This window comes from Haplochromis burtoni, unplaced genomic scaffold (genome assembly GCF_018398535.1).
Source record: "Haplochromis burtoni strain Fernald_Lab_line unplaced genomic scaffold, NCSU_Asbu1 Contig_71, whole genome shotgun sequence".
Taxonomy (NCBI): domain Eukaryota; kingdom Metazoa; phylum Chordata; class Actinopteri; order Cichliformes; family Cichlidae; genus Haplochromis; species Haplochromis burtoni.
The window spans coordinates 2,179,858-2,192,425 of NW_024582432.1; the positions used below are offsets into that span (position 1 = coordinate 2,179,858).

The following is a 12,568-nucleotide window of genomic DNA, read 5'->3' on the forward strand; positions in this document are numbered from 1 at the left end:
AACTGGCAATGAGTCTTTCACATTGCTGTGGGGGAACTTTGGCCCACTCTTCTTTGCAGAATTGTCTTATTTCAACCACAGGAGGATTTTTGAGCATGAAGGGCCTGTTTAAGGTCATGACAACACATCTCTATCAGATTTAAGTCTGGACTTTGATTACGTGTGTTTGATTACACGCTTGTTTTCCCTCCTTATAGATGAAATTATTTACCAACTGCATTTAGTATTCATTTGGGTTATCTTTGTCTAATATTAAAATTTGAGTGACGATAGTTTCTCACAGCACTTAATTTTCTTTATCTTGTTGTGGAGCAGCAGACAACCAATAGTATGAGGGACATTTTTGTTTAATAAATGAAAGTTTTGGTACTTGGCTAAATGCAGATTATTTCTGACCTTGTCCTCTGCAGTTAGATTAAAAATGACTTTTGTTTACAGACACAAACTCTGACTGACCTGGAGTCACACACTTTGTACACCCAGACATTCACCCTGTCATATTTAAATTCTAAAGTCATTCTTGACTGAGTGACAGCCTTTCTTCACTTATTGCTGCAAACACCCACAAGGTGACCCTTGGTTTCATTCTGGAAACAAACCGACTGCATAATAAGTGACAAACATGTGTGTACTCTTGCCTTCTTTATGCTCTGCCCCCCTCTATAGCGCCACTTCTCAGTTTTTGCCCTGTCGTTTCCCGGAGCCGAGGCCCTGAGCACCATCTACACCTCCATTCTGTCTCAGCACCTGAGAGGAGAGGGTTTCAGTGTTGCCCTGCAGAAGAGCTGCTCCACCCTTGTGCAGTTAGCCCTGGCCTTGCACCAGCGCGTCTCCTCCGCCTTCCTCCCCACCGCAGTCAAGTTCCACTACATCTTTAACTTGCGAGACCTCTCCAACATTTTCCAGGTGATGCATACTGAGCACATACACCAGAAGGATTTATCCATGCAGAAATTATTTGAGAGGTATGACCTCAAGCTAAACTTCTCACAACGAAAGGCAAGAAGTTACCTCCATAAAGTTGGGAGCTTTTTTCCACATCACTCCTTTTAACTTGCTCCTTTCTGTTTCTACGGCTCTGCTTCCCATGCGGGTAGAGCCAGGCTTCTATCACTAATTTCTCATCTAAATGATTATTGATTTAAGAGCTGAGTCTGAAAGCCAGAAATAAGTCTGAAATAAGTGTAACAGAAAATAGAATGGATTTGCACTTCCACGGGTGTTAGTGATGATTTAATGTATTTAAATGAATATAATATCAGAGCGCTGTAGCTGTCAGGGGAGAAGCTTTTGGGGCAATATTTCTGTCAGAATCCTCCACGGTTTCATGGAGGGCAGGCTCTCATTTAACACCCTCCGTTGTATAATTAATGCTTTAAGCCACTGAGCTATAGGAACTAGATTTTTCATAATTTTAGCTTGGAGTTTATAGAGGACCAACTGAGGTCCAACTGAGTTTTTCACTGTGCAGAATATATAGGTGTGAAACTATGCTAGTTTAGATTCTTTTCTAATCTTGATTTTTTTCATATAGGCTAAAATTTCACTCCAGAGTTTGGGCAAGCAAAACTCACAAACATGACAAACAAAGCCGGTCAGTTAAAAGCAAAAACTGCCCAAAAATACCAGCAATCAAAATCAAAATGGCAGCTGAATCTAAAAAGGCCATTAGCAAAAGCTTAAAAGGACAGCAATCATCTGCCTGTGGTCTGCCAAGCACGTCGTGTGGTTCAGAATGACTGGTACATGATGGACCTCAAGTGACAACTTTCACTGCCCCAGAAGAATGTAGACAAGTTCAAATTCATTGAGCACAAAATGTAAGTGCAGGGAGGCAGCAGGAGAGTCTCCAAGTGTAACTGTATAAAAGCATACAAAAAGGAACGCAGCTATGTGCAATATTGTTATTTGTGCATATTTGTCACAATATCAAGATTTTCCTTTAAGTGGTGATGCAGTGCTTACGATTCACAGTGAGGTTTGAACCTGGTGACCAGCTGAGTTTGCAGTTCCTCTGCGTGCTTGTGTGGGTCTGCTTTAGGAATTTTTGGTTTTCACAATCCAAAGACTTTCATGCTACATGTGATTCTAAATTAGCCGTAGGCGAATGTTAATGAATGGGTGTCCAGGGTGTATCCTGTCTTTTGTCTTATTACAACTGGGAAAGGCTTCAGCACCCTCATGTGCTGTTCATTTATGGGTGGATGGAAAGTTATTATTCACGTTTATTGTGACCCACGCCAAGGATGGTGTCGATCGAAGAACAGCAAAACCAGTGGGGACACCACTGTGATGTGGAGATGTGGGAGTGTCTTTGGTTATCTCACCAGAAGCAAGAATGGCAAAGACAGCTCTGTGCTGCACACTGGAGGGCTCGAAACAGCAACTCAAGAAGCTAGAATAGCTAGACCTTCAGGCATTGCTAAAATACCAACACTTAGTGAATAGACAAGTACACAGTACAAAAATATTTTAGCATTGCCAAACACTGAAGAGAGCAATATTAGATGGCAAAATTCATACAGTCCTACATCACTGGGTTACGGTACTTTTCTATAACAGATAATGTGGTAGGCCTCACTGAGTTTAAGGAAAGAAAGAAAAGAGAGAGCCAGATAAAGTTTTTAAACCATCCCACCACACCTGGCAAATCACTGCATGATGTAGATGCAATGTCAGTGTTCAGCCGTCACAAGGAGAGACTCTTTTTAGACCAGATTGTCAGATGAAGTATGCTGAGCCTTCTGCACTTTAAGATTAAAGCCTACTTATCGTCCTTGCCAATGCACTCGCCCTGACCACCTAAAGACTTAGCTTCTAGGTCCTAGATCACACACATCATTGCCGTCAAAAAGTTGGGAATTAAATTGCACCACAACACTTTGAAGCTAGTGTTTAAATAAGCCATTCTGCCTCTTTCATCAAAATCTTTTTTTTTTTTTAATTGGTCTGCACAGCGAGATCGGACATCTAATAACCACAAAGAGGAAACAATGTCAAAGCTGTCTCCTCTCCCCATCCTGAGAGGAAATGTAAAGAAAGCCAGAAAATGGACTCCTGGAGCTTATTTGAAGTTTTTTTTTACTCAGTTCTCGCCGCAAAGACCCGAGGACAGGTGGGTAGAGGCGAGAAACCTCTTAGCTTACAGCTCTGCCTCGGCAGTATTTTCCCAGCCATACCTCTGTGCTTTTACACCTTCAAAAGTGGGAAAGTATTTGGCTTGACAGTACAAACGTTTCCTCTCATTTCAGCCATGAGGCCTAAATAGTTGTCAGTCAGTATTTACTAGCTTGATGTTTCAGATGTTTGCCTCAGCTGAGATAATTGGAGGACTTTTTTTGTAATTGATTTTTTCCTCTTTTCTTCAAAACTTGGAGATGTAGCCAGAGGAAGCTGTCTCATTATAATCAACACTAATGAGGCAGAAAGCCAAGCTTAGAAGCTCTGTGGGAGCTTGCAGTGGTCTGTGTAAAGGTGTTTTTGAAAATGACAAAAGGAGCGGGTCCACAAAACAGTCAAGGCTGCATCTTGAGAAGATTGTTGCTGTTTGCTGGCAAAGTTCTAAGGTTAGTGGAGGTTGCTGAATAGTTAACAGGAGCTAATACTTTCTAAACTTTACCTTCCTTTACTCGCCAACTTTTTAAAGTACCCTGTCCTTAAAAAAGTTGGCGAGTAGACAGAGAGCAGACACATTGTCTCCATAAATCTTCAGTTTTCCTGGGCTTTAGTTTGATCATTCCACCCTGCGGATGTTAAATTAAACGCACTATAAGTGAAGTACAGTAGCCAAATTCCACTAATAGGGCTAGACAAACAGTTTGCCGTCCGACTGGGAGCATTGTCAAAGAGCTCCGTTTGCCAGCGTTCGTTCTCTGCCATGACCAGCGGGCATATCCATGGGCTTGTCTTCTCCACGTCAGCCTAAATGAGCTCCTCGACGCTCGAGAGGCGAGGGAGGAGACGGGGGGAAAGATGGATGTGGAGTGAAAGAGGAGGACAGAGACTAGGGAGAGAAAGAGAATACACGATGGTGCAGAGAGACCAAAGCCAAACTGTACTGACTACACAATATGTCTGCATGATGTTCTGTAGATAGTCAGCTGGGTGCATTTGTTAGCAGGGGAAGCATTGTTTGGGGCTCGGAGCAGCTGTCAGGCTACGAGAAAAGCGAGCTTGCTGCAGACAGAACGACAGACAGATACATGCCGACACCAAGTGCTCTCTAATCTCTCTCCTCTGAGTTGAACAAAGCAATGAAAGATCAGGGGCACGGAGGATGAGATAGTATGCCAAAGTCAGCTGGATAGAAGAAAAACAAAGTTCTGTCTGCTCTCAGTTTGTTCAAGTGATACTGCTAACAGCTAAGGCTGTGATTATTACTGTTATATAGAGTTAGGTGCCATATGGTGTTTTGTTTTGCTCAAGCACACTTGTACACAATGAATGCGGGGAGTCGTGATTGACACCATTAAACAAAGAAATGAAGTAGAAAGAGCTGGATCTATTAAAAGTCAAAAATATGACATCATTCACACATTCCCGTGGAAAACGTCTTAACTTTGGTAGAACCGGAGTGGTGTCCATTACTCAGGCTAGGTTTGCATCTTAAGAACACTCATCCACACCCAGAGCACACCTCCCATCTGCACAATTACACAGTGGATTTAGCAGCCAGTTGTCTCATTCAGCCGGCTCAGATATGGAGTCAGATCAGACTCAGCTGGCTTTACCCCCGGAGATGATTCTGTTGATTAGAATAAGTTCTGGGGCTGGAAACACACAGCATCTGTTTGCCTCTGCCGCTGCCTCCTGGGTAACGCTGTGCAGAGGGGAACAAACAGTGCCTGGGCGCCTCTCCAGCCTGTTCTCATCCTATACGGCACCTGTTATGTGACGCGGTGAGACTGTTACGAGATCCGCCTGACTTCATCGTCAGCGTCCCCGTGGGAAAGCCGTCGCATCACACTGGCTTTCTCTAGAGATGCATTAATCATCAATCATCCACCAAACACTCATCTGCTCATTGTCGTGACTTTTTTGTTTTAATCTACGGGATGAAAAGAAAAACCCACAAAAACAATAAATTAAAAAAACACATTCATGTTCAGCCATGCTGGCTCAGTTGTTTTATAGATATTGTTGAGTGCAATTACTGCTTCTGGCCAAACTCAGAAGAAGATGAATCTTGATGATAGCCAGAAATAAGCTCTCACTTTTCCTTAAACACCACCATAGGGTTTATATTTTTAGTTGTCTCCAATTGCCATAAAATTTAAAACAGATATGCATCACAGCTTGCTGTTAATAGGGACAAATTCTGCTCATTTCCATTTCCTCCATGTTTTTATTCCTGGACCTCGAGTAGCTTTTCATGATTCACATTTCAAAATAATCCTTGTTTTCTTGCCTTCGTGCAGCTTCTCAGTTCATCGCCTCTTAAAGAAGTTTAAGCTTTCTTCCTCCTCTCTAAGCTAACTTTCTTGTGATTGGCTGCCTCTCATAAACACATGCCCCAGATAATCTTAGCATGATACCCCTCAGTGATATCAGAAAGAGCCAAGAATAGAAAAAAAGCTGTCTGATTCAGCATTTAGAGCAATCTGATTGCTCAGTTTTAGGCTAACACTTCATTTGTATGTCATTATTTGAAATCTTGGCTACTTGACTCATCAGCCTGTCAAAATTTTCATTTATCAAATAGCTTTGTATTTACATGTTGAATTAACACAGGTTTTGCTTAAAATATTCACAGTCCACAGAAGATGAATCAGACTGATGCCCCCCAGTTTTGAGGTGGGGGGGGTTCTTTGATTTTAACCTGACTTTTTCGTGTCTGCAATGGATTAAATATTCAGTTTATCTACTAAAGTTTTATTTTTAAGACTCTTAACACTTCCTGCAAAGTCTTCAGTGTGCATATGTGTCTGCACAGGTAAAATATGTAAATTGCAGCAAGGCAGTAATTATAGCTCAGTTAGTACCATTATGGTCCAAAAGGACTAAAATTTCCATATGCAGTTAGTTTCTAGCTCTGTTGAGCACGACTCCCTCTCCTTGAGACGTGCTTTCTTAGAAACCCAGCAGTGGAGACAGTAGAAGCAAGCCCTCCAGTGCATTCCAGAGCTGGTATCAATAAGAACAGACATAACACTGATCAGGTCAGTATTGCATTAAATAGGAGCTGGAGTGGAGCTGGATTGCAGTGTGGCTTGTATTAAATTCTTCTTTGCTGTCATACCTTGGAGGTCATGTATGAAATCTGAAATTCTTTGTTAACCAACACATATCTGAAAAAGTGCATTAAACTTATAATAAATGACTGATATCCAATTAAAATTTAGGTTAGAGCGTAAGATTTGTGTTTAAAACCTCTGTGGGAATGATGTGTGGAGTCTGTGCCTGATTTATTTATTTATTTTTTTGGTCACTCTTCCATCTCTGCACGCAGCAATACCTTTGAGACTACACGCTGAAAGAAAAGTGATCCCATATTTCTTAGTTTTATCTGACACACCTCCTAACAGCTTGTCCACTCAATATCCATTGATTTACCTGCAGTGAGTGTGCTGTGTTTCCCTCCTCGTTGTGGAATAAACGGAATGAAACTTGAAACCTTCCTCCCTCCTTTTCCTGCTCAGGGCATTCTCTTCTGTACCGGTGAGTGTCTGAAAGCCCCCCTAGACCTGCTGAAAATCTACCTGCATGAGTCGAACCGGGTCTACAGAGACAAGCTGGTGGAGGAGCAGGACTTCCAGCTTTTTGATAGGCTGCAGGCAGACACAGTAAAGAAGTTCTATGAGGTGAGAGTTTTACAAAGTTCAGCGAAGGAAGACAAGAGCGGGAGGCTGGAGGCTGGGGAGGGAGGGAAGTGCGGGATCATTAGGCTGCCTGCTCTGTGTCTGGACCTGGACATCAGTGGCCAACACAGCGAGGAGAGGAGAAAAAGGAATGTTGGGGGAGAATATTAATCAGTGTGGTGTGGGGGTCTGCCTGTCATGTCCGTGCTGTCAGCCTGGCAAATTGGAAAACATTTTAATGGTTTTCTGTCCACTGCTCCCTCACTGCACTCCCTAGCTCTATCACATGCACACTAGTCATCCCACAATGAAAAACCTGACAAGTGTATGTGTACGTACACACACAGAAGGAGAAGGGAGAGAATAACCCTGCTCATGTATAGTATTCACAGCTGGCAACTAAGGTAAACTTATGACATTTTGCCCCTGTGCCACAGAGCAATATGCAGCATGTTTTACTGCTATATTTTTACATGCAAACAAGACAATGTTTAGAGACTTTTATAGTCTCTTTATATACTACAGCTGAACGTGATAAATATGTAAGCTTGCAAAAAAGTAGAAAAATAGTCTAATTCATCACATCTACTGCAGCTATTTGTTTTCCGAGGAAACCAGCGTCCTGAACAGACACACAGTCTTTCCAGTCAAATGTTTGGGGCCTAACACTTGCCAGAGTGAAAATGAACTAGGTCACCCTTTGCGCAGCTGTGATATTCAGCTGTGTCCCTGTCCAGACTGTTTAGGCTTAACACTAATGTTATGCTGACAGGGGTAGTGTGTGGGTCTGTATGTATGTTTATCGCTGAAATGTGTGTGTGTGTGTTTGCGTGTGTGCCTCCTGAGGACATGCAGGAGACTCTGGAGCAGACCAGAGAGATGAACCTGTACTGCCACTTCGCCCATGGTCAGGGGGAGGCCAGATACATGGCCGTAGAGTCCTGGAGCAGCCTAAGTAAAACTCTGCTGGAGGTGCTGGATAGCTACAATGAGGTCAACGCCACCCTAAACCTCGTGCTGTTTGAGGACGCCATGGCTCACATGTGAGTGGAAGTTTGAAACCCCGGGGAGGAGGAGGACTACAGATAGAGTTAAAAAAAATGTATCTGTTTTTTTTATTGTCTGTCAAGACAGTCAGCTGGCTTCCAAGGTATTTTAGGATTACCGCTTCCATTTTATAGACTGTCAAACATAGAGACAGGTGAATCTGTGAAAAAATAAAAAATAGCATATATCATGACAATTTAATCCAGACTGGATGCTCAGTCTAAAAGCATTTTGGTTGCAAGATTCAGAATCAAAAAATAATCAGTCGTCATTAAAGTTGATTTTTACAAACAGTCAACAAATTCCACAAATAGCCAAATACACCAGTCCTCTGTGCCACAGTTCCTGTCGTCCAGAACGTTTGATCAGCGTTTTCTATTCCTAGAAATAACATCCAGATTGGTTACATTAACATGTAGCTAATATTTCTTCTACATTTGGTTTAAAATCTCAAAACTGAATAAAAATGCCTTATTTAAACACCTTGTTAAAAAAACAAACCTAAACTGATTGAAGCTTCAATCAGGTCTCCGGGGGTAGAATTAGACTGATTAGAACGGGATGTGCTGCTTTTCTCTTCCCCAAAACAGCAGCTTCCTGAGCTGCTCCTCTGTGGAGAGTTTCTTTAACTAAGAAGTCTTTAAGACTAAAAGAATTTAGAGAAGTAACAGCAGCCACTTCACCGAGTAGATAAGCAGATGAAATAAATGCTAAAGAGATTCAACGTTTTTCAATAAAAAATTTTAATTAAAAAAAAAAAGTCTGCATGTCACCCCGGCCTCTGTAGCCTATTTTTTGTTTTTTATTTTGCCAGTTTCCCGTCTTAAAGTCTTCTAAAATGTGTAATTATAAGACTTTTATTTATACGGCACATCTAAACTAACAGCAGATGACCCACAGTTCTTTGCAGTCTAGGCAGATAGATAAACATTCAGTATACAAAGTAATTAGTGATCAATGGGTTCGTAGTAGGGAAAATAGCATGACTACATCTTACTGATTTTGGTCTTTTTGTGGGATAATTAACAACATATAAGAACAACAATACTTGGGCAATATTCAGTGGATTTAAAATAACATTCTTAAAAACTAATGTGGACAAGTTTTTAGTAAAGGAGGTGATGACTGGTTAGAAAATGTGTGCGAGCAAAAGATTGAGTTCTGCCTGCTTATTCAATGCACTTTTTCAAAGTGATGTCATAATGCCACCACAAAGTTCTTGTTCTGTAAAGGTCAGCTCTTTTGTCTATCTAATGTCTGACACCTGTTATCAGCCAGCATAGATTTATGTCCTGAAATGTTAGCATGGAGTAAGATTATCTGTCAGACAGATACAGAAACTGTTTCTCATCATTTTATAGATAAGTTAACCAATGAAAAGAGAAAAGTGTGCTTTCTTACATTTATGGCTTTAGCTACTGTAAATAGTTAATCTCTAACTGTGATATCATATCTGATCTGTTTTTGGTATGAGATGTGGAGCTAATTGTAAATTCACTGCAACTGTAAGCCGGACGCACTCACATTAGGTTTGAAGCACTGATTGGATCTTAGGTGGAAGCTAAAAGTAGATGAGTTGAAGTATGGCATCTCAAAGGATGAAAACTTTCAAGTTAAGCCTTGCAGGAAGTAGAGTCAGCAGTTTGTGTACTATCACTGAAAACAGCTGAGTTAGCAGCTGCAAGTAGTCAAACTTTTACCTGAATATGAAAAGTGTCACTTGATTTTTGAACCGTGGAAACAACTGCCAAAGCAGTGAAAGCAATTAAAGTGAAAGAGAAAAAAGCAACCGAGTTGCTAATTGGAGAGATTTCAGTTCACTTGAATTTTAAAAGATCTAAATTGAAGCACTTAAGTGAGTTTACAGCATCAGAGAACTGACTCCTTCTCAGGTGTCAGATAGAAAGCATTTATTGTAGATAGAAAAAGTCAGATGTGAAAAGCTAAAGTATCCTCATGTCCAGCCCAGGACTGACACGGAAAGCATTTAAAGTGAAAAAGATAAAAGCATTTGAAGAGATTTAAGTGAAAATGGGTGAAGTTTTAGAACTGACAGCAGCTGCAAAACGAAGCCGTACTGTTGACGAACACAGTTCAAGAAGTTGGGAGCTTTACACAACGACAGTTAAAATTGAATCTAAAGCTTTCAAAAGCTGCTAAACTGTGATTTGAAGCACTCTCAGCAACTAAGTCGACATTTACAGGTAAGAGCTTAAAGCACTTAACTGTAATGTAAAAGATGCAAATGGATAAAGTGGAAATTGACATGGTGAAGTAGATGCAGTTTGAAGTGTAATAAATCTTAGTCGATGTGTCAGTTGCGTTTAATTTACATTAAACAACTTAGAAGTGAAAGCATAGAAGCAGAAGATGTATCTATGACTTGCTAATGTGGATGTGCAAGCTCGAAAAGTTGCTGAATCATAATTAGAAGTGTAAGAAAAGGAAGCAACTGAACTGTCAGAGATTACATTTACCAGGCCAGCTGAAGTGAGTGTCTTTTGGCACAAACGGAGCAACAGAAGCGATAATGAAGTAATTTCATCGACAACAGCAGCACACGTCTTGTGTTACTAAAATCATAAAGATTCTCCGGAGCACAGTGCAGCTGAGTGTAATGTTTGATATATTTCATTGCTGTATGTGTCAGTGGAACAGTCTGGAGTAGACGGTGGTGACAGTTAGTATTAGAACAGAGAGAGCAGGAGACAAACCTTTTTGTCTTCTGCTATTTGTTGTATGAGTCAGACATTTTTATCCGGCTCTCTTGTCTCACCCTTTCATTCATTCCTCCCCCACACCTCTCCCACCCCTGGCTGTCTGCTCCTCCACATAAAGCTGCCGGATAAACCGAATCCTGGAGTCTCCACGGGGTAATGTGCTGCTGGTCGGAGTGGGCGGCAGCGGCAAGCAGAGTCTGACCCGGCTGGCTGCTTTCATCTCCAATCTGGAGGTCTTCCAGATCACCTTGAGGAAAGGCTACAGTATCGCTGACCTAAAGGTTTGAAGAGGAGTACTTGACAAACATATCATCCTGTTAAAGCATGTTTCATTTAAAATCTAACAAAGTTTATTATGTGCATACACTTTTGCCAAACATAATCCTCACAGTATATAAATTTAAAGCACTCGGGCATGTATCGCTGCAAAATAACAAATCTTATTATGGGTGCCACTTTTCCCACTCCAACCCTCTCACTCTCCCTGTCATCCAGAGTGACCTGGCGTCCCTCTACGTGAAAGCTGGCGTAAAGAATATTGGCACTGTGTTCCTAATGACTGATGCCCAAGTGGCAGATGAGAAGTTCCTCGTTCTGGTCAACGATCTGCTGGCATCGGGTAACAGCAGGTTTTGCTAATTACTGCATGTCATGTTTAGCAAGAGAGAAATGCTTTCATTGCACAACAGCAACACATCACTGTGGTGCCATTTTCGGCACCATTACTCATGTGCTACCAACACATTATTGTGAAAAATTGCAGAGGAGGCTCAGACTCACAGCTACATTTAAACGGGGCATTTTAATAATCTAATGAATGGAAATTACTGTTAATAGAAAATTACTGCAAAGCAATCTGTGCTAATGTTGGCTTGCAATAGTTTTGTGAGTGTACCGTATCACTTTAAGTAGGAAGATATTTAGGATATGAGGCATGTGCCAGCAGATGTCAATGCATTATTTAGTGAAACACTGCTGCCTGCCTGAAAAGAAAAGAACAAAAAGAACAACTACACAGTTACCCGGGGAGCTGTCATATGTGCGTTACTGACACAATATTTCAAAATATATTTATTTACTGTCAATAATATAAACGAATAAAAGAGCAGCTTGTGAGGCGTGCATGGACAGTAGTGCGAATGACCGAACCTGGCAACACCATTACATGCTTATCATGAAACGCTTTGTTTGGTGTTCTGATGTTTATGGCAACAAATATAAGCAAACACAAGCTGGAATTACATGTTTTCACTCCAGTATACTGTAGGTAGCTGGTTTAGCTTAAATGGGAAATAGAATGATTCGTGTATAGCTTTATTTGGTGCATCATTCATCCATTAATACAACCACTTTTTGTTACACCCAAGTGCTTTCTTTCTAACACTCCAGCAGTTCAGCATGCTCAGATCAATATTCACATATTTTGGCACACAGCCTGGAGTAGCCAGGGATTGAGCCACCAGCCTTATGTTTAGCCTCCTCTATCTAGTAAGCTACAGCCAACTGTGAGCTTATTGAAGGCATTAGAGGTACATACTATGATACACATACTACATACTTTTTACTCATTTCATCAAAGCTGTCTAAAACAAAAATAATGTGGCTTTAATCCAAGGAGAACATGACACTGCATTTGCAGGGAGGATGATGAAATATAATATATACGGAAATCCAAAGAATTAGAATTTATATGAAAGGCTTTTTAAAAACATATAGATGTTAATAATTGCCTTGTGTGTGTGATGATGTTCATGTTTTGTTCAGACTGGCCCACCTGTTATAGGGAGGAGAAGGGATCCAGACACAATAAAGTAACATTTCTGGGGCAGTGCTGCAATGTATATGCATCCCAGGAATGTAGTAGTCATTTACAGTATTTGAAGTAAAACGCTGATCCAGTTGAATATTTCAATTTTGGAAGTCGAGTGTTTTCTCAATATGTGCACAAAGGCAGGAAATCTCTCATCAACGGAACCACCCAACCCTCCCATCAGGTCCCTTACT

General features: G+C 41.1%; 1 protein-coding gene across 1 annotated transcript in view; it reads left to right on the forward strand.

Moving 5' to 3' along the window:
- Window positions 1-12,568, forward strand: part of dnah9 (dynein, axonemal, heavy chain 9) — a 183,886-nt gene that overhangs the window by 81,000 nt on the left and 90,318 nt on the right. Inside the window, exons 47-51 of the mRNA XM_005923750.3 lie at window positions 667-906; window positions 6,639-6,800; window positions 7,644-7,840; window positions 10,683-10,845; window positions 11,060-11,183. Of these exons, the coding sequence (XP_005923812.1) occupies window positions 667-906; window positions 6,639-6,800; window positions 7,644-7,840; window positions 10,683-10,845; window positions 11,060-11,183 (886 nt within the window). The remainder of the gene's footprint in view (window positions 1-666; window positions 907-6,638; window positions 6,801-7,643; window positions 7,841-10,682; window positions 10,846-11,059; window positions 11,184-12,568) is intronic.